This window comes from Perca fluviatilis, chromosome 17 (genome assembly GCF_010015445.1).
Source record: "Perca fluviatilis chromosome 17, GENO_Pfluv_1.0, whole genome shotgun sequence".
Taxonomy (NCBI): Eukaryota; Metazoa; Chordata; class Actinopteri; order Perciformes; family Percidae; genus Perca; species Perca fluviatilis.
This window is the reverse complement of record NC_053128.1, coordinates 30979578-31003218: the sequence shown is the minus strand read 5'-3', so window position 1 is coordinate 31003218 and position 23641 is coordinate 30979578. Positions and strand designations below refer to the sequence as shown.

At 43.7% G+C, this 23641-nt stretch overlaps 1 protein-coding gene across 1 annotated transcript in view; it reads left to right on the top strand.

Moving 5' to 3' along the window:
* The window catches only part of grk3 (G protein-coupled receptor kinase 3), a 117340-nt gene that overhangs the window by 84180 nt on the left and 9519 nt on the right, over positions 1-23641 (top strand). The window contains 4 exon segments of the mRNA XM_039779065.1: positions 6909-6975; positions 16025-16125; positions 19656-19722; positions 22605-22700. Coding sequence (XP_039634999.1) covers positions 6909-6975; positions 16025-16125; positions 19656-19722; positions 22605-22700 — 331 coding nt within the window.

The window sequence follows — 23641 nt, the reverse complement described above, 5'->3', positions numbered from 1 at the left end:
ATGGCCATGCCAGTTTTTTCTCCTCGCCAAAATATCTTTATATAACTCTTTATCCAGAAAACTCAACATGCCTCTGCAGAATCAGTTTGTTCTCTACATGTTCCAGGCTTTTAAGCCTTATCTCCTATGTTATCTCCTAAAAGTTCTCAGTTTGCATCTGTCAACAGTTCAGACTTTGATTTATTGATTAACATCCTTTCCGGTCTTCAGCGGTGCATTCTGAAGTCTTTTTGGCTCCGGGCTGAACAGTTAGACTCGTGGAAGATGTAGCTCCCCCTCCATTAAGCCTGCCAGTTGGCGTTTGATCCCTCTCGCTAAGTGGAGTGCGTCTCGGACAGAAACGCCGTTCTGTCTCGTAGGTACGATTTGGCTTGATGCGTTGGCCTCCGAAAGCAGTGCTCGCTCCTCTGCTGGGTCTGAATGTGCTGGGCGTGTGAAAGTCTCTCCAGCATGAACTCCTTCAGCTCCCTTAGGCTACATTTGCATTGCTCCTTTTTTTTTATTATTATTATTTCTTGGTTTTGAGGCCAACAGTGATCTCCGTGCACACACGTGTTTTTATCTCCAGTAGAAGAACTAATCTCTAGTTTAAACTGACACGCCCAAACCAGAATATCTTCATCAACATCATGGTATACTGGGCATAAACAGGAGGCAGAGTGGAGACTCTGCTGACACGCTGCTGGTAGTTACCGTGGTAACGTTGGTAGCTTTAAGTCTCAGCGAACGAGACGTCGTGACCGACAAGAGCCAATCAGGACGGAGAAACGTTGGCGTCAGAGTTGCCAAAGGTCTCCGTTGGCAGCCAAAAAAACGTCCAAATGTCCCTGGTTTAGGGGCTCGGAAACGCCAGAGCAGGGGGAATGAGAGGGGAAATGCTAGAGCAAGGGGGAAAGGAGAGGGGAAACGCCAGAGCAGGGGGGAATGAGAGGGGGAAACACCAGAGCAGGGGGAATGAGAGGGGGAAACGCCAGAGCAGGGGGAATGAGAGGGGGAAACGCCAGAGCAGGGGAAATGAGAGGGGAAATGCTAGAGCAGGGGGAAATGAGAGGGGGAAACACCAGAGCAGGGGGAATGAGAGGGGGAAACACCAGAGCAGGGGGAATGAGAGGGGGAAAACGCCAGAGCAGGGGGGAATGAGAGGGGGAAAACGCCAGAGCAGGGGGGAAATGAGAGGGGGAAACGCCAGAGCAGGGGGAATGAGAGGGGGAAATGCTAGAGCAGGGGGAATGAGAGGGGGAAACACCAGAGCAGGGGGAATGAGAGGGGGAAACGCCGGAGCAGGGGGAATGAGACGGGGAAACGCTTAGAGCAGGGGGAATGAGAGGGGAAACACCAGAGCAGGGGGGAATGAGACGGGGAAACGCTAGAGCAGGGGGAATGAGACGGGGAAACGCTAGAGCAGGGGGAATGAGAGGGGGAAACGCTAGAGCAGGGGGAATGAGATGGGGAAACGCCAGAGCAGGGGGAATGAGAGGGGAAACGCCAGAGCAGGGGGAATGAGACGGGGAAACGCTAGAGCAGGGGGAATGAGAGGGGAAACGCCAGAGCAGGGGGAATGAGAGGGGGAAACGTAGCAAAAGATATTAATTTAAAAAAAGATAATAATAATATTGAGTATTATGTTTTATGAGTATTTTGGGCGGAGTTAAATCATGGTTTACATTTGACCCACTAACACACAAGATGTGTGCACACATCACAAGGGTTAAACATCCATATTTTATTGGTCTTAGTATGCATTAGTCTCTATATCCACTTATTTAAAGTGCCCAGATTATGAAAAAATCCCTTTTTCTAGGATTTGGGGTGTTATTTTGTGTCTCTGGTGCTTCCACACACATACACACTTTGAATAAATCCATCCATGGTGTTCTGAGTGAGATCTGGTTTCTGAATGTGTCCTGCCTTCAGTCTCCTGGTGAGCTGGTCAACATCTGCACGGCTTTCTACGTCACTAGCGGCTAACGCCAGCATGCTACCTTGTTCTCAATAGCAAAGCACTGCTACAACACACACAAGTCTCCAAAAGAACTGCTTCCATGTGCGCCCTCTTTTAGAAGAAGTCTCCCAGCTGATCCTGCCTTGGAACTGACTGAAGTTGGAGAAACTGTCTAACCTATCAATTGTCCCTAATAGCAAAATAAAACAGTGTATCAGTGCAAAGCATTTCTTCACAAACAAAGATACATGCAACACCAGCATGGACATAAAATTGTGCACTGACATTCTCAATAACGCACACGGCAACACAACAGAATGCTATACAAGTAACGTGCAACTTTAGGAGCAGCTGTACTCATGTTTGCAGCGAACTACAAAAGGAAATGGCGAAGTTGCGCAAATGCGTGAGTCCAAGAGGTGGCGTTGTCTCAGTCCAGCAGGGAGTTTTCTACAGGTTGTATCTTGGAAAAAGTTATTCCGATTTACATGAAACTTAGAATGTGTGGTCTACATGTGATGTTGCGTCTGCCAGTACCCCCGATGCAAGAACATTCTTTGTTTTTTCCTGTACTCAGTAGCTTTAAATCCTCTGTCGTAATTTTGTCTTACTCACTTGATTCCTCTACCTGTTCCACTGTTTAAAAAAAATAGCGGCGCAGCTTGGTGGGCGTTGCCCTGGTAATTTCTCTGCGTGAGAAAGAAAAGGTGTGGCGTGTGAGCGTGTAAACGGGTTGAAATGCGTGAGACTTGAGAGCCCTGCTGCCTTGGAACTGACTGAAGTCGGAGAAACAGCCTTTCTTTGACTGTCTATGGAGCTAGCTGACATGGTCTACGATCTGAGCTACTGAGCATGTGCGAGTGCAATCAAAGATAGTACAGAAGAAGAAGAAGAAAAGATGTCTCACTCTGTAGTTAAAACAGAGACCTGAACACAGGGTGAAAAGAGGAGCTGCAGCAATGTGCAGTACAACAAAAATATGGTGTTTTTTGAAAATGAAACCATGTAGACCTATTCTGGTACAACCTTAAAATACAATTATGAGCCTGAAAATGAGCATAATATGAGCGCTTTAAGTCTCTAATCCACTTTTTTTGTCTGCCGTTTGAAAGGTGCTACGTATAAACACAGCTTGATTGATTTATTGGTAAAGATCTGAGGCTCAAATCAGTAGCTATCCCATTTGAAAGGTTTTAAAGAGTCGGCACTCGAACCAGGTGCGGGTAATTACAGTGAGTAAGATCTGGGTCAGCTCTATTTCTTTTATTGCGTCGTAATATTTCCGAGCGTGCAGCTTCAGTTTGAAGTGTGTGTTTTTTGAAAGGTGTCTGAATTGTTCTTGCTCTTGCTCTCCTTCCCGTCCTCCTCTTGGTCTCTCCTTTCTTTTTTCAAGTGTTGGAAGGTGACTTACGTAAATCCACTGAAGGACTGTCCTTAAGTTCTTGAGTATTTTGTTTTCATGCTTCTGTATGCTTCCACTCTACGTCTCCGAGGGAAATATTGCACTTTTTTGTGTACATTCATGTGACAGCTTCAGTTTCTTTTACAGGTTCAGGTTTTTGCACACAAAGAGAGTAGAGTATTTCTACAATGTGGTATTAGTTACTCTAACCAGTCCTTCCAGAAAAACGCGATTATGCGATCGCATAATTCAACGCATAATCAGCCAAAGTCGGCATATTCATGCGGGGCCCGTATTTTTTCAAATATGCCGCACTTTCGCCGCATAAATTGACGATTTCCGCGCAAAATATGCGGGGCTTGCATGATTTCATAATCCCCGCATTTTCGTTGCAAAAAAGTCCCGTAATATATCTCAGCAGAAAGTTGAAAAAATGTTGCTTTTACTTCACACAAGAGCAGCCGTTTTCCCCTGTTGCCATGGGAACGTTATGAAGTGACGTCATTATGCGACGTGAACATCATCGAAAAGCAGGATGTTGGGGGTTGAATTTGACATGTTGTACTTTGAGTCTCTTAAGTTGGTATCCAATCAGAAAGCTATCTTAATATCTGTCTATCTTAAGCTATCTTAAATTTCTTTAAGTGCTCCTGCTGTCTATATTATTAATGATTTTTGAAAGTCTGTCTCTTTTGTATCTTTTATTTCCCTCTGTTTAGACTTACTTTTATTTTTACTTTAATATTATATTATTTGTCTATATGTTTGTATCTTATTTGTTTACTTATTGCAATAACTGAATATCTGTAAACTATTTTTGGAAATTAAGTTTAAAAAAGCAGGGTGTTGGGGGGGGGGAATCACATTTTCTTTCTCATTTTCATCAAACCGCATTTTTTGCAAGTTCCTGCAATTTCATCGCATAGAATTGCATAAATATCATATATAGCATATTCCATCGCATTTTTTAAGAAAACGTGCTGCATAATCGAGGATTTTTGCCCGCAGCAATCACAAAAAAACTCTGCGTTTTACTGGAAGGACTGTCTTACTGAAGTAAAGGGTCTGAGTAGAGCTGCAAAGATGAATCGATTAGTTAGTCCGTAAAAGCTAATTTAATGTGCTACCCTTAATGAATCGCTGTTCATAAGTCAGAGTTTAGAACCATATCAAATCCATTCATATCCATCACATTCAAATTCATTCAGAAATGGCAGGGCAAGGGAATAATTTATCCAAAAAGGCTGTCAGGGTTTGCCAATCTGACATCTACTTCACCGTAAGAGCCCAGTTCAGACCAAAGATTCTGGACGAGACCACTTCCTAACTCCCGACTTCCAGGCTTTTTTCGTAGCTGAATATATCATTGGTTGCGTCTAAATATGAATGTGCATAACGTAAGTGATAGTGAGATGCTTGCTACAGTTGCATTTCTACTATCTCGCATTGCCAGACTTTGCTCCACAGCGCTGCAGAGGAAGGGCATTTCTTTAAACCAATCGCAATCGTCTTGGTGCGGCGCTAGGCGCCGGACGGAGCCACGGTGCCTCTGCAAAATAGCCTCTGGAAGGAAGTTGTTTTGGTGGAACGTGTGTACGTTCAAAAGTAGTTTTAGTCGTGCAACAGGAAACTCCGATTGGACAGATAGTCTAGCTAGCTGTCTGGATTTACCCTGCAGAGATCTGAGGAGCAGTTAACCATAGTCCTCAGAAATCAGCCGGAGGTTAGAACGCCAACACAGAGACAGAGGAAGGGGACGCACATCCGGCCGAAATTAGGGAAATCCGGCGTAATTTCAGCGGCATTGGAGCCATCCCGAAAGTGTAACATCGTGGGTATAGACAAAAATTTCTAGTGCTGAATCGGCAAAAACACTTTGTATTTCTCCGATTCCCGGCTTAGTCCTAGGCGCTCCCTCTCTTCAGTCGCTCTCTAGCTCGCTCCGCCGTACGGGCTTGCGGGCGCACGTTGAGCCTCCGTTAACAGTTTGTAACAGAAATAAAATGGATTCTAGATCATTTTATTGTAGCAGACTTTACCAGCTGACTTCTCTATTGGCTGTTGAAACGGGAGACGTCTCTTACGTTGTAAAACCAGCCTCTGGAGACTCCACCAGCTGACTTCTCAATGGACCTTTTTTCACAGCAGACATGTTGACTTGTCATAGTAGGAAAAGCCCAGCTGACATTGATAAACTTAACGATGGCTCAGTTCCATCAAGTGTCCCAGTAAGATATTTCATTGAGTCAGCATGCACAATACCAGGACCTCTCCTAAGTGGAATGCAGCCATCATTAATGGTTTAATACCAGGGTCTCTCCTAAGTGGAATGCAGCCATCAGTAATAGTTTAATACCAGGGTCTCTCCTAAGTGGAATGCAGCCATCAGTAATGGTTTAATACCAGGACCTCTCCTAAGTGGAATGCAGCCATCAGTAATGGTTTAATACCAGGACCTCTCCTAAGTGGAATGCAGCCATCATTAATGGTTTAATACCAGGGTCTCTCCTAAGTGAAATGCAGCCATCAGTAATGGTTTAATACCAGGACCTCTCCTAAGTGGAATGCAGCCATCAGTAATGGTTTAATACCAGGACCTCTCCTAAGTGGAATGCAGCCATCATTAATGGTTTAATACCAGGACCTCTCCTAAGTGGAATGCAGCCATCAGTAATAGTTTAATACCAGGACCTCTCCTAAGTGGAATGCAGCCATCATTAATGGTTTAATACCAGGGTCTCTCCTAAGTGGAATGCAGCCATCAGTAATGGTTTAATACCAGGGTCTCTCCTAAGTGGAATGCAGCCATCAGTAATGGTTTAATACCAGGACCTCTCCTAAGTGGAATGCAGCCATCAGTAATGGTTTAATACCAGGACCTCTCCTAAGTGGAATGCAGCCATCATTAATGGTTTAATACCAGGGTCTCTCCTAAGTGGAATGCAGCCACCAGTAATGGTTTAATACCAGGACCTCTCCTAAGTGAAATGCAGCCATCAGTAATGGTTTAATACCAGGACCTCTCCTAAGTGGAATGCAGCCATCAGTAATGGTTTAATACCAGGACCTCTCCTAAGTGGAATGCAGCCATCAGTAATGGTTTTGAATACACCTGTGCTTTTCCTACTATGACATGTCAACATGTCTGCTGTGAAAGGGTCTATTGGCTGTTGAAACAGTCACTTACGTTGTAAAACCAGTGGCAAATCTTTGGTCTGAACTGGGCCACGATAATCGGTTTGAGTAAAGCTTCTCTGATGTCAGCTTGTTAAATGTGAATATTGTTCTAGTTCCTTCTCTCCTCTAGGACAGTAAACTGAATATCTTTGAGTTGTGGACAAAACAAGACATTTGAGGACGTCGTCTTGGGCTTTTTTGGGAAACACTGATCCACTTTCTGACTTTTTAGATAGTAAATAATCAACAGATTAATCGGCAGTAGAAAATAATCGTTAGTTGCAGCCATAGATCCGAGTCCCTTTCTCCATCACGGCTTTTTTTCCCCAGTGATCTCAGTCAGTGTGTCAGTATCTTTATTTTTTCTTTCTGTCTTTCTCTCTCCAGGCACAGTCCCTTCAGACAGCACAAGACCAAAGACAAACATGAGATTGACCGCATGACGCTCACCATGGTAAGACACTCCTACACGTTTCCTTTAGGGCGTGCAAGGCCAAAGGTGCTCATGATGACAGATGCATATCTGCATAGATGTATATCAAGGAGTCTTTGTGTAAACTGTAGAAAACTGTAAAGCACATATGATTCTTTACTTAACCCTAAACGCATGGGCTTGGCCCTTGTTTGCCTGCCCAGTAATACCAAATGCACACAGATGTGTATATCCCTGTACATACTGAGCTGTGTGTGAACACATCCCTGACGCACGCCAAGTCAAAGGCGTTGAATCTACCTGTGTGAGTTTCTAAACGTGTCGAATAGAGCTGCAAAGATGAATCGATTTAGTTCCTTAGCTCTGAGGTCGCTAGCTCTAAACCCATCAGACTCCATTTAAAAAAACAGCACTTTTAGCGTGTGTAGAGCCAACGTATCTTCACATGTATATCAGTAAACTATGTGTTTATTTCAACCAGAACTAGAGATGTGATGGTTAGAAAAGTGGAAAGACGACCCAAAACTGCTTTTCATGGTTTTATTTTGTTTCTGTTGACTTTGAATGAAGTGTATTTTACGATGCTAAAATGACTGTTTATTAACATGGAGTTTGGTGGGTTTAGCAAATGCAATTTCGCGGATGTTTTTATGTAAAAAAAACAACAACAAAAAAATGGATCTTTTACTTCTGTGACAGAACACTGAATATCTTTTGAGTTGTGGACAAAACAGGACATTTGAGGACGTCATCTTGGGCTTTTTGGGGAAACACTGATCAAAATTTCTTCACCATTTTCTGACGTTTTTAGAGACCAAAACAACTAATGTATTAAGGGAGAAAATAATGGTTAGTTGCAGCCCCGGTGTCGACAGCGTTTCTCCCACCTGACAGATACAGGTCTTTTGTTTTTTGGGTCATCTTTTACTCTCTCCGCCCAGCACCCGGCTGTGTGTTTACTTTGCTGTGTCATGGGAAGACGCAGGAGACGAGGCATCCGACAGAAACTCGGCTTAGATCAACTGAGCCAGGGAAGTTAAATTACACCCCCACGGGTCAAATGGATTTAAAGCCACATCCAGCACAGGTTTACTCGGAGAGTCGGGGATCTGTGGTTAAAGAAAAACAAAGAAAATACGGAAGCTTAAAAATGCAGCCAGCATTACAGTTTCATCTGGTTTAAATCCATGTATTTTTAATTAAATTTAAAGTCGTCTCTCTCCCCCCCTTCCACTCAAAAATGGGTTTGTGCTTCACTGTGCAGAATGTTTGTTTTTCACATCATCTGGTGAAGAAAGTAGGGCTGTAGTCGACCAGAGAAAATCTTGGCCAACTGAAATTCCACCTTCTCTTCAACCCATCGATTGGTCAACTCCGGATTAGTCTCGCGTTGCCAGACCTTCCTCCACAGCGCTGCGGAGGAGGGTCTGGCTAGTCGACACACAGCATTCCCGGATGGGAGAAAAAACGTGCTCTGGTTTATTGGCATTTCTTTGAACCAATCAAAAAACTTTAGCCGCTTCCAAAAAGCCTCAGGAAGGAGTAGGGTTGGACATCGTTTGGATTTTAACAATTCTGATTCCAACTCCGATTCTTCTTTCCGGTTCTCATCGATTCTTGATTTCGATTCTTTGAGGGGTGGAGTTGAAACGGCTCACATGCTTATTTCACAAATAAGAGGAAAGTTTTATTTTGATTCAGTGGTGGTTTGCAGTTTTACCGGGCTTTTTTTAACGTAAAATAAAGCCACATTAGAGCGCCACTTACTGCGCTCCAAGGCTGCAACGCAACAAGCGCCTGGCCGCTACGGGAAACCTAAACTTGCGTATGTTGAATTTGGATCCAATGATCGGATTTGAAACTAAATCCTCCAAACGATTCCACTGGAATTGTAATTTTTGATACCCAATCCTAGGAAGGAACTTGTTTTGGTGGAACATGTGTACGTTCAAAAGTAGTTTTAGTCGTGCGACAGAAAACTCAGATTGGCCAGATAGTCTAGCTAGCTGTCTGGATTTACCCTGCAGAGATCTGAGGAGCAGTTAACCACAGTCCTCACAAATCCACCGGAGGTTAGAACGCCAACACAGAGACAGAGGAAGGGGACGCACATCTGGCCGAAATGAAGGACTTCCGGCGGCACCGGAGCAATCCTGGAAGTGTAACGTCGTAGGTATAGACAAAAAATTCTAGTGATAAATCAGCGAAAACACATTTTATTTTTCTCCGATTCCCGGCTTAGTCCTAGGCGCTCCCTCTCTTCTCTTGTACTGAGTGCACTCTGCCTGCTAACGCTGTGTGTTCATCAAAGCGCATTTGCCTGATACCAGTAGCACATTTCAGTAGCAAGGCAATTCAAAGTGCTTTACATTAAACGGTTAAAAAAATAAATAAAAGAGCAGTTAAAACAATTAAGAACATCTGTCAAAGAGAATATAAAATAGAATAGAACTGAAGAAGAAGGTAGAATAGAAATTAAAGAATGAAATAGAATAAGACAGGTATGAAATATAAGAACAATAAGTGTAGTTCTACAGACTAAAGAAAGAAATCTTTGTTTGGTACAGATCCTCGTGAAAAATCACACTTTAAAGATCCAGGACTTAGCCAAACATTTTGACAACTTCTCAGTCCCTCCCCCCACCTTTTCTGCTAAAGCCCAAAACGGTCTCCTAAGCCCCTCCCCCCACGAGGGATAATGAATGCGTGTGCATGAGCAGTGATTGACACGCAGTTAGACACCTCCCCCTGGCCCTGATTGGTGCATCTGAACAGTTAGACACCCCCCTGGCCCTGATTGGTGCATCTGAACAGGGAGCTGTGGATTTTTGCAAATCCCACTCCAGGCTGTAGGTGGAGCCAGAGGAGCTGGATTTTATTTTAAATGACCTGCTTCATGTAGTTCTACTGGAACATAGGGTCAGTTTCAGCTAATATGACAGAAAGGTAGTTTTATAAGTCTTAACCTACTGCACCTTTAAAGGGATACTCCACCGTTTCTTGAAATAGTTCTTATCCCGGTCTACCCTAGCTGTAGATAGGTGGGCCAACGCATTTTTTGTCTCAGTGCAAGTAATTAGGTTGTTTTTTTGTCTTTTGTTGGTTCACTTTTACTCACAACATGCTAACCGGCAACATAGGATTCCATTCACTACGCTAAGCTAACTAGCGTCGGCGCTGCCGGTGTTGCACCGGACTAAAACGATGCATGCACAAAAATGCGCTGGCCCACCTATCTACAGCTAGGGGAGACCCCACCTATCTACAGCTAGAGGAGACCCCACCTATCTACAGCTAGAGGAGACCCCACCTATCTACAGCTAGGGGAGACCCCACCTATCTACAGCTAGAGGAGACCTCACCTATCTACAGCTAGAGGAGACCCCACCTATCTACAGCTAGGGGGACCTCACCTATCTACAGCTAGGGAGACCCCACCTATCTACAGCTAGGGGAGACCCCACCCATCTACAGCTAGAGGAGACCTCACCTATCTACAGCTAGGAGGAGACCCCACCTATCCACAGCTAGAGGAGACCCCACCTATTCTACAGCTAGGGGAGACCCCACCTATCTACAGCTAGAGGGAGACCCCACCTATCTACAGCTAGAGGAGACCCCACCTATCTACAGCTAGGGGAGACCTCACCTATCTACAGCTAGGGGAGACCCACACCAGAGAACACCCCACCACACAGCCAGGACACCCCACCCACCCACACAGGGGACACCCCACCCACCCACAGCCAGGGACACCCCAGCACCCCACCCACACAGCCAGAGGACACCCCACCCACCCACACACACCCAGAGAACACCCCACCCACCCACAGCCAGGGACACCCCACCCACCCACAGCCAGAGAACACCCCACCCACCCACAGCCAGAGAACACCCCCACCCACCCACAGCCAGGGGACACCACCCACCCAGCCAGACACACCCCACCCACCCACAGCCAGGGACACCCCACCCACCCACAGCCAGAGGACACCCCACCCACCCACACCCAGGAGGACCCCACCCACCCACAGCCAGGGCACCCCCCACCCACCCACACCCAGGGACACCCCACCCACCCACAGGGAGGGCACCCCCACCACCCACACCCACACCCCACCCACCCCACCCACACCCCCCCACCCACCCACACCCACCCCCCCCCCCCCACCTACCCACACCCAGGGCACACCCCACCACCCACAGCCAGAAAACACCCCACCTATATTCACAGCTAAAAACACCCCACCTATCTACAGCTAAAAAACCCCACCTACCTACAGTTAAAAAACCCCACCTATCTACAGGTAGGGGAGACCCCACCTATCTACAGCTAGGGGAGACCCCACCTATCTACAGCTAGGGGAGACCCCACCTATCTACAGCTAGGGGAGACCGTGATAAGCCCCTATTTCAACAAACTGTGAAGTATCCCTTTATCCCTTTATTTTTCAATGAAAATGAGAACAATGATACAAAAATGATCATTCCCTCGAATATCGTGAATCACATCCCAATCACAATTATCAGTCAAAAGAATCACAATTAGATGAGTGACCCTGATACGGTGCAGCCCTGGTGTTGAGCCGGTCGTTGTCTGTCAGAGGAATCTACTGCCGAGGCTTTTGATGTCACGGGTCGGATTGAGCGACCACCCGGCATGAATGGTGGCCATCGAGCCCACCCGGTGGTGACAGATCTGCTCTCACCCACTCCCCCCTGCCCCCTCCCCCCTGCGCTGCGAAGGCGTCCCGTTGCGTTTTGAGCTCTGACACGATTACAGAGACAAACTGCGGAGTGAGTTTTCATCGGCGCAGCTTTGCTCCTCTTCACTCGGCCCGCCAGCAGCAGTCGTCCGTCACGGTGGAACCCGTCCAAGTGGCTGTGTCTGTTTATGTGTTTTGTCGGGACATGAAGCAAGTGAGAAGGGTAGCTGCTCTCTCTCTCACACACACACACACACACACACACACACACACACACACACACACACACACACACACATATATATTTTTATATATATTTTTTTCACCCACACACACACACACACACATCAAACACACACACAGGTATATATTCACACACCACACACTCCCCCCCCACACACCCCACACACAGCTATATATACACACACACACCACACACACACAACACACAGGTACACACACACACACACCACACAACATACACACACACACACACAGGTACACACAAAACATACATATACCGGTACTACACACATACAGGTACACATACAGAGCAAGTGAGAAGGCAGCCTCTCCTACACACACAAAAATACACACACACACACCACACACACACACACACACACACATACACACACACACACAGGTATATATACACACACACACACAATAATACACAATAATACACACTATACACATACATACATACGTACCGGTATACAAACACATACAGGTACACACATACAGAAGCAACTGAGAAGGGTAAGCCTCCTCCTTACACACATACACAATAACAATAATACACAATAACAATAAATAATAATAATAACAATATCATCAATAACAATATCATCAATATCATCACACACATAATCGGTACACACAATATCCAGGCCAATACCACAGGTATCATCATCAATATCAATAATACACCGCATACCACGTATCATTGGCCATACACACATACATAGCCAAGTAGAGAGGTAGGGCCCTCTTCTAACACATACATACACAGGCAAAATACCAATAACATCAATATCATCATCATCATCACATACACATAACACAATAACAATATCATACCATCATCATCACCACACATCAACACATACACACCCACAGGTAACATCAATACATACCTCATCATCATCATCAATATTACACCGCGTACACCAACAATACATACAGAAGCGTGAGAAGTGTAGCTGCCTCTCTCACTAATACCATCATCATCATCATCATCATCAATATCATCATCATCATCATCATCATCATATAATATCATCATCATCAATAAGTATATATTACACATAACAATATCATCACACAAATAATATATATACATACACACACACAAACACACCACAGATGTACATCATCACACAATACCACCGGCATCATCATAACCAACCATACACACAACACCTACACACATAAACCCATAACACAAACACAACATAAGTATAACGCACACACACCACGAAAGTATGATCTTCAACCACAATAAATCCAGATTAAATCTTTAATCCGTTTCATTTATCTTTGGTTTCATCCCTTTAACCTCGGCCTGTGTGTTGTGTGTCTGTGTAGTCTGTCTGTTTTTTTTTTTTTTTTTTTTTTAATGAGTTGTCTGTGTGTGTGTGTGTCTGTGTGTGTGTCTGTGTGTGTGTGTGTGTGTGTGTGTGTGTGTGTTAGAGAGAGAGTAAGAGAGAGAGAGAGAGAGAGAGAGAGAGAGGGGAAAAGGCTTCGGTTCGGCCCCGACCGGGCTAAAAATACTGCCCTATATGTCTTTCTGTTTATTAAACATGATGAATGGTCTCATTACATAAACACCATAGAAGCAGACGGCAGTGAAAGGAAAAAGAAAAGGGGCTGAGAACAGGAAGAGGTGGATGGAAGGAGGGATGGAGCAGATCCCGATAGATGGCACAGGCTCCAACTTAGACATAACGGGTCCACACAAAGCAAAAAAAAGCGAGGGGGGAGGCTGCTCCCACCGGACTATATATGGGGTGGAATTTTCATAATGGGGGGAGAGAGCTTAAAGGTGCCATGTTGTTAAAAAGGTGAGATTTCCATGTCTTGATATAGAGGAGAGGAGGAGGGAGAGGGGAGGGAGAGGAGGGGAGAGAGCAAAAGGGAGGAGAGGGAGGGGTAAGAGGGGGAGGGAGAGAGAGAGGAGGAGAGGGGGGTGGAGAGGGAGAGAGGGAGGGAGAGAGAGAGACAGAGGCTGAGAGAGAGAGAGGGAGGGAGAGACAGATAGCAAGAGAGAGAGATCCAGAGGAGGAGGAGCAGAGACAGATTGCGGATAGAGAGGAGGATAGTTAGGCTAGCGAGAGATGGGTAGAGAGAGGTGAGGATAGAGTGAGTGAGAGGAGAGGAGAGAGAGAGGGGAGGGGAGGGGGAGAGGAGGAGAGAGTGATAGAGAGAGGGGCTAGGAGAGAACCGAGAGAAGGAGAGAGAGAGAGAGGGACAGAGAGAGAGGGAGGGCAAGAGAGAGAGAGAGAGAGAGAGACACAGACCGGGAGAGAGGAGAGGGAGAGCGAGAGAGAGAGACAGAGGTTGAGAGAGAGAGAGAGGGAGAGGAGAGAGAGAGAGGGACAGAGAGAGAGAGAGGAGAGAGAGAGAGAGAGAGAGGAGAGAGGAGGAGAGAGAGAGAAGAGAAGAAGAGAGAGAGAGAAGAGAAAAAAAAGAGAGAGAAAAAAAAAAAAAAAAAGAGAGAAGAGAGAGAGACACAGACCGGGAGAGAGAGAGAGAGGGAGAGGAGAGAGAGAGAGGGACAGAGAGAGAGAGAGGGAGAGGAGAGAGAGAGAGGGAGAGAGAGAGAGAGAGACAGAGGTTGAGAGAGGGAGAGAGGGAGGGAGAGAGGGGTAGAGTGTGAGTAGAGAGAGAGAGAGGGAGAGGAGAGAGAGAGAGACACAGACCGGGAGAGAGGGAGGGAGAGAGGGGTAGAGAGTGAGTAGAGAGAGAAAACGTAGCTATCTATGATTGTTTGGTTGCTAACGTTAGCTCAACATGCCATTCAAGTGACAGCCTTTGTTGTGTTTGGTTGCTAACTTGTAGCCAGCAGTCATTTCAGAAACGTATAACGTTAGCATCTTGGAGGCTACTTGTCGTAAAGTGACGCATGCGCGACTCACATCTGCGCTTGACTCACATCGGGCAGTGACACTTGTCCCCGATCTAATGATTGTAGTCGGACTTCTTCAGCTTTAAGTTTTGTCTAATAATGAGAGTTATTCATGTATTATCTGCTCTAGCTTTTCCAATGTTTTAGACCCAGATATGGTGATAATAACGGTCCCAAATAATGTGAAAATGAGATGCAAAACTACCACAAAGAGACACAAACCGACTACAGAGAGACGCCAAATGACCACAGAGACCCAAAACGAGACATATCCCTCCTGTTGTCCTCGGGTCAAGTCTGACCCCCTTTTTTTCAAAGTTTTTCTATATGAGAAATGTGGAGTTTCTTTCAACAAAATTGCCCAAAAATAACATGGATGGTTCAACGCATCAGCGCTCTTCGCAATTAAAAGGTTTAAAAACGTCAAAGAATTGAAAGCCTAGAAAACAGCTTTGAAAATAAAACATCAAACAAGGCACTAACAATGTTTAAAAGCGATTTAAAAAAATAAAATAAATAAAAAACATCAAATATTGAATAAAGTGTAGAAAATATTTCGGAAAAAAAAGTGTTGATTTTCAGGATAACGCAAGGGTTAAAGGAAAGACACAACACGACTACAAAGAGACACAAAATCCCACAGAGAGACAAAAAATGTCACATTTTCCCCCAGAGCCGGCCCGACCCATGAGCGAACTAAGCGGCTACTTAGGGGCCCCCGTGGCTACCAGAGGGGCCCCCAAGAGCGCTTGAAATGTCCCACACTGGAGCTCACAACAGAGCCGGTCTATTTAAAGATAGCGTTGCTGCTAATAGGTCTCACATTAGTCTTTTAAATGTGTATTTGTACATTATGAGTGCTTAAACTAACACACAAGTTGGTTTAGTGCCAAGTGCAGTGGCAACATGATACAGTGTGGAGAGTCCCCCCCCCCCCCCAAAGCAAGTCCTGCTTAGGGCCCCCAAAAGTCTAGGGCCGGCCCTGCTCACCTTCCACCAAATACGCACAGCTAAGTCTTCCACAGAGCTGTTGAAAACACTGAACAGATCTAGTTTCATTTGTGTCTGTGTCCGACTGACTGAAAACCTCTGTAGACCTACTACAGCAAAAGGTACAGGTGATGCCTGTCGTTTTTCAAACAGCCCATTCTCACTTTCACTCTCCCTCCTCTCTGTTTCCTCCCTCCCTCCCTCCCTCCCTCCCTCCCTCCCTCCCTCCCTTTTCCCCTTGCAGAATGTGGAGCTTCCGGACTCGTTCACCGCGGAGCTCAAAGACCTGCTGGAGGGGCTGCTGCAGAGAGACGTATCCAAGAGGCTCGGCTGTCAGGGCCGAGGGTACGACAACACAGCAACACACACACACACACACACACACACACACACACACACACACACACACACACACACACACAGGTTTGTGTCACTATCTTTGTGGGGACCCCTCATTGACATAATGCATTCCCTAGCCCCTTACCCTCACCTTAACCATCACAACTAAATGTCTAACCTTAACCCTTACCCTAACCTTAACCATCACAACTAAATGTCTAACCTTAACCCTTACCCTAACCTTAACCATCACAACTGAATGCCTAACCTTAACCCTTACCCTAACCTTAACCATCACAACTAAATGCCTAACCTTAACCCCCTAACCTTAACCATCACAACTGAATGCCTAACCTTAACCCTTACCCTAACCTTAACCATCACAACTAAATGCCTAACCTTAACCCTTACCCTCACCTTAACCATCACAACTAAATGACTAACCTTAACCCTTACCCTAACCTTAACCATCACAACTAAATGCCTAACCTTAACCCTTAGCCTAACCTTAACCATCACAACTAAATGCCTAACCTTAACCCTTACCCTAACCTTAACCATCACAACTAAATGCCTAACCTTAACCCTTACCCTCACCTTAACCATCACAACTAAATGTCTAACCTTAACCCTTACCCTAACCTTAACCATCACAACTAAATGTCTAACCTTAACCCTTACCTCTAACCTTAACCATCACAACTAAATGCCTAACCTTAACCCTTACCCTAACCTTAACCATCACAACTAAATGCCTAACCTTAACCCTTTACCCTCACCTTAACCATCACAACTAAATGACTAACCTTAACCCTTACCCTAACCTTTAACCATCACAACTAAATGCCTAACCTTAACCCTTAGCCTAACCTTAACCATCACAACTAAATGCCTAACCTTAACCCTTACCCTAACCTTAACCATCACAACTAAATGCCTAACCTTAACCCTTACCCTCACCTTAACCATCACAACTAAATGTCTAACCTTAACCCTTACCCTAACCTTAACCATCACAACTAAATGTCTAACCTTAACCCTTACCCTAACCTTAACCATCACAACTGAATGCCTAACCTTAACCCTAACCTTAACCTTAACCATCACAACTAAATGCCTAACCTTAACCCTTACCCTAACCTTAACCATCACAACTGAATGCCTAACCTAAACCCTTACCCTAACCTTAACCATCACAACTAAATGCCTAACCTTAACCCTTACCCTCACCTTAACCATCACAACTAAATGTCTAACCTTAACCCTTACCCTAACCTTAACCATCACAACTAAATGCCTAACCTTAACCCTTACCCTAACCTTAACCATCACAACTAAATGCCTAACCTTAACCCTTACCCTAACCTTAACCATCACAACTAAATGTCTAACCTTAACCCTCACCCTAACCATAACCTAATTCTATCCCTAATCCTAAAACCAAGTCTTAACCCTCAAACAGCCCTTTAAACTTGTGGGGTCCAGCATTTTGGGCCCCACAAGGCTGTGGGCCATTCACAAGTATACTGTATTCTCCGGTTTTTGGACCCCACGAATATAGTAAAACAAGCCCACACACACACACACACACACACACACACACAAACACTCACGTTAGCCTCCCTGCCGTATCGCCGTCTCGAGTCCACGGCCGCGCAAATGACTTCATCAGTCAGGTGTTTTATTTGCTAGACGTGCTCGTTAAAGGGCCCTAACCCACCGGGCGGTGTAGTTTGCGTCCGAGTGCAGACACGTAGAAACGGACATCGTGTGGTTCCCACAGAAGCTGAGTTAATAACTATTTTCATCAGCTTCTGAGTGAACCTGAGTGATGGATCACCGCCATCTGTGCCGGTGTTTGGCTGAAACAGCATCATGAGTGTGTGTGTGTGTTAGAGGGCAGTAACGTGGCAAACACTGCCACCTAGTGTGCAAAATAACTTCACACATCCTCATTTCATTTATAGTTCAGTCATTTCTTTTATGCCTTTGTGTCATGTAGCCAACCTAATGCTTGTTTTTTTTTATTTATTGCATGCTTACTTTAATAATTAATTTGTAGATTTCAGAACTTTGTAATTGCTCATTTTATATATATATATATATATATATATATATATATATATATATATATATATATATATATATATATAGATAGATAGATAGATAAGATAGATAGATAGATAGATAGATATATATTTATTAGGGGTCCACATGTAAGCGCAATTTTATCCACATTGCAAAAAGGATTAGTGCAATATCTAAATGGATCCAAAGGTGGGCACAATATGTTGTTAAAGGCAGAATTTTCCTAGAGACTAAAGAAAAATCTCTTTGGTTTGGTACAGATCTTCGCAAAAATCACATTATAATAATTTTTGTATGTATCATAATTATATCCAAATCGCAATACTCGCAATTAGATATTATTCTCATATCGTGTAGCCTTAATATATATACAAAACATATTATATATACAGTATATATAGTATATACTGTATATTCTTATTTTCTCTCTTCCTTAAGTGTAAGTTCATAAGCCTGTAGGGGCGTTTTTCTTAATCTCACCTGCACAATCTTTCTGTTATTTAATTTGTTGTTGTGTTTCTGTTGTGTCACGATTTGATGTTTGTGCGAATAAAACAAATAATAATAAAAAAAGCATGTAAATGTAAAAAAGGATTAGTGCAATATGTAAATGGATGGATGGGTCCAAAGGTCGGCACAATATTTTGTTAGTGGCAGAATTTTCCTAGAGACTAAAGAAATATATAATATATATCCTAATCATATCCCAATCGCAATATCTGTCAAAAATACTCTCACTTAGATATTATTCTCATATCGTGCAGCCCTAATATATATACAGTACATAATATATTCATATATAAGTTCATAAGCCTATAGGGCAGAGGTGTCAAACTCAATTTCCCAGAGGGCCACACTGGAAACTAAGAATCCCACCAAGGGCCAGGCACGTTTAGTTTATTCACATGCTTTTATTTCATCGAAAAAGTCAAGGATCTTTTACTGGATTATTGCGTGTCTCGTATAGCCGTCTCACTCACAGTTTGGTCGACATAAAGACCCCCAAAAAAAGTAACTTAGCCATCAAAGAAAAAAAAGCGACAAAAAATGTCGAAAAAAGCGACAAAACCATTGGAAAAAAACGCCAGAAAAAGACCCAAAAACGTCGGAAAAGTGGCAAAAAAATCGAAAAAAGGCACCAAAAGCATCTGCAAAAGTGACAAAAATTGGGGTGGCCAAAATGTATCGTGAACCTAAATTGATATGAGGTCCGGATCAAAATCTGAGAGGGGCCACATTTGGCCCGCGGGCCTCGAGTTTGACACATAAGCCTCTTTTTCTTATTTATCTCACCTGCACAATCTTTCTGTTATTTTATTTCTTGTTGTGTTTCTGTTGTCACGATTTGATTGTGTGAATAAAACCAATAATAATAATAATAATAATAAAAAAGCATGTAAATGTACACATTTGTGACCCCCTCCTGTGTCCCGTTCCCCCCCCCCCAGAGCCCCGGAGGTGAAGGAGCATCAGTTCTTCAAAGGCATCGACTGGCAGCAGGTGTACCTCCAGAAGGTGAGTCAGCATCAGCGTCTCTTTGTTCTCCGTCTGCAGCTCTTTGGTCATTTTTTTTGTCTGTATTGAACCTTTTCGTTTCGGTCGATTTCGTTCACGACCGATGAAGCCATTTTTTTTGCTTCTTCTGAAAGCCCCTGTTCTACGGTGTAGTTTATTTATAGGTTCCAGTGTTTCCTTTTAGGATTTTTGGGCAGGTTTTCTTCACCTCTATTCACACACAATGAGGCATATTTTCAGTTGTGATTGAACTGTGTTTTTTTGGAGGAACTATAGGACGCTTAACATCTACAACGGGTCTACGAAATGACTTTTACATGAAATTCTTCATCACAAACTTACCGTTGTAATGTTTCCAGATGTTTGAGATCAGGACGATGAGCTGACAGAACTGACAAGTTGAACGTTGTCCAATCAGAACGGACCCACCGCGGTGACGCTTAATAGTCGACCCGGAAGAAAGCGAACGTTTTGACAGTGAACTCCATCAACACAACAGTGTGTGGAGTTAAACTGGACGAGCCCAGTAACCTCTGAATAGTTTTTTTTTTTTGTGATCAAATGTTTTTATTCAACACACATACACAACCAACAGTATGTTACAAGTAACAGAACATACATGTAACACCCCCTCCTTCCCACACATAATAAAAAAATAAAAATAAAATAAAAAATAAAAAATAAAAAATAAAAAAATAAAAAAATAAAAAAAATAAAAATTACATAAATTAAATAAAAACAAAAAGTACATTAATGAGTTAAAATGAAATAAAAGCTGTACACTAAAAACAATATCAACCCACCATCCCCAGGACCCCGTGGGCTGGCAGTTGTAATCCTTTTAACGTCTCTGCTATTAAAAGCCACATATCTACATTCACCTGTCTAGCACCATTGATGCGAGCGGTTGAAAGTTCCATATAAACTATGTCTAGAAAGGTCAGAAGCCATTGCTTAATGGTCAAAGTGTGTGGGGGCTTCCAGCGCACCGCCACCATTTTCTTTGCAGCCGTGAGCCCAGCAAGGACTATCCTTTTCTGACATTTAGAAATCTGGAGTGAAGAAGTGTCATTCAGTACCAGAACTGGTATTGTCGCTAATACTGTCCTAGAGACAAATGTTGACAGTCTGAATAGTTCTACTTGTTGTTAAATTAATGAAATTGAAATTATTTATTATTAAAATAAATGGGAGCGGGGTGCATTATGTCGGCAGGATCATTTAAAAAGGCAGCCGCGACTACATTGTGCGTCTGCCCTATTTCTGATACCGTACCTGCAAACTAGTCGCTTTTCGTCGTTTTGAATGGGAAAATGTCATCCACATGAATCGTGTAGATCCGAAGAGTTTTTATTTGGGGGCGACCCTTTAACGACCGTTATAATCTACCGGACCGAATAGCAACGCGGATTTTGGTGCCACTGAAATGCCTGCGCTTCTCTCTGATGCTCCGAAAACGGACGTTAGAGGCAAACATGTCACGCTAGTCAACGCTACACTCGGCAGCAGGTAACGTTAGCCTACCGTTAGCTACCGGTGTGCAGCTGCTGTTGTCGGAAAAACAACACAGATGTTTCGCCTCGCCAGCCTCGTGCTGCATTCAAAGTTATTGTAAAATACCCTTTTCCCATCCAGTGGTTGTTTTTTGTCGTTTAACTTACTGGTGAAATAAGTTATTATTATATTTATAAAAAAATAAAAAGTTAAGCAGGTATGTGATTTTTGCCGTGGTGGGCCGCCACTACAAAATGAACATAGAGGAAACACTGGGTTACATTCTTTATTTAAGTGCTAAAGATATTAAATGCTGTGTGGACCATCCAGTGTATTCCACAGCGCCGTGGAAGAAGGTCTCGCAAGGGGACCACTAAGGTCTATATAAAAGAGACTTCAGATACAGTATTAGGGGACCACTAAGGTCTATATAAAAGAGACTTCAGATACAGTATTAGGGGACCACTAAGGTCTATATAAAAGAGACTTCAGATACAGTATTAGGGGACCACTAAGGTCTATATAAAAGAGACTTTAGATACAGTATTAGGGGACCACTAAGGTCTATATAAAAGAGACTTCAGATACAGTATTAGGGGACCACTAAGGTCTATATAAAAGAGACTTCAGATACAGTATTAGGGGACCACTAAGGTCTATATAAAAGAGACTTCAGATACAGTATTAGGGGACCACTAAGGTCTATATAAAAGAGACTTCAGATACAGTATTAGGGGACCACTAAGGCCTATATAAAAGAGACTTCAGATACAGTATTAGGGGACCACTAAGGTCTATATAAAAGAGACTTCAGATACAGTATTAGGGGACCACTAAGGTCTATATAAAAGAGACTTCAGATACAGTATTAGGGGACCACTAAGGTTTATATAAAAGAGACTTCAGATACAGTATTAGGGGACCACTAAGGCCTATATAAAAGAGACTTCAGATACAGTATTAGGGGACCACTAAGGTCTATATAAAAGAGACTTCAGATAAAAAAAAAAAAAAAATAAAGGACCACCAAAACCAAAAAAAAAAAAAAAAAAAAATTTTTAAGGACCCAAAAAGTATATAAAAAAAACACCCAAAAACCACCATGTCATGGGACCTTTAAAGACCGAATATTGATTATTGAGAGGTGTAATAACAATATGTAAGGTCTCAGTTTGCAGCAGATTAGGTCATGGCTGTCTGTTTAAAGCGACACTAGCCATTGGTCCAATACAGTCCCAGTTGCTATGGTTACCCCGTCACTTCAGGGTGAAGAGCACTGCTTTGGGACTGTTGCCTTGTTGTTTTGCTCACACTCCTCTCTTTCTGCCATTTTGTTCTCCTCTCTTACCGTGTTCTCTCTCTCTCTCTCTCTCTCCTTCCGTCTGCAGTACTCTCCTCCTTTAATTCCTCCCCGTGGCGAGGTGAACGCCGCGGATGCTTTCGACATCGGCTCCTTTGATGAAGAGGACACCAAGGGCATCAAGGTAATGCAGGCTCTGACGCACCAGCACACTCCCGTATAAGTATCTACGGCTGCTTTCACACCTGCCTCGTTTTGTCCATTTGAAACGAACACTGCAGCGCTTTGGTCGGATAGTCAAACAAACTCGTCTCTCTTGGCTTCCAAGTGAACTACAGTTTGGTTATTACTGAGCTCTTCGGGGCATTTAAAGGTGCTCTAAGCGATGTCGCGCTTTTCTTAGACTACAACATTTTTTGTCACATACAGCAAACATCTCCTCACCATCTGCTAGCTGTCTGTCCCCTGAACACACTGTAAAAAACATCTCCTCACTATCTGCTAGCTGTCTGTCCCCTGAACACACTGTAAAAAACATCTCCTCACTATCTGCCTGTCCCCTAGGGAGGGGCGAGTTAGCCCCCGTTTTGTTTGATAATACTTTGAACGTCAACAAGAAGTGACGTCACCCAACATCGCTTAGAGCACGTTTAAATTATAAGCAAACTATTTTCTTGCGTCCACTAAAAGTTCTGTTTTTGCCGCTGAAAGACTCAGATTATTATTCTAAGTGTCTGACAACATTATGGAAAGGATCCCTACAGAGATAGACCTTTTAGTTAAAGAGTAAGATCCTTTTAGTTTAACATGAAATGGCTCAGAAATCGCCATCACCAAACTCCTCCAGACTCCATGTAAATAATCAGGACTTTTATCATCGTAAAACACACTTCATTCAAAGTCGACAGAAACTAAATAAAACTACCAAAAGCCGTCTTGGTTCATCTTTCCACTGTTCCAACAATCACCACTCTGGTTTGGTTGAAATAAACCCTTAATTCACCCATTTACAGGTGGAGATATGCTGGCTCTATACACGCTAAAAGTCCTGATTATTTACATGGAGTCTGGTGGAAATATGCTGGCTCTATACACGCTAAAAGTCCTGATTATTTACATGGAGTC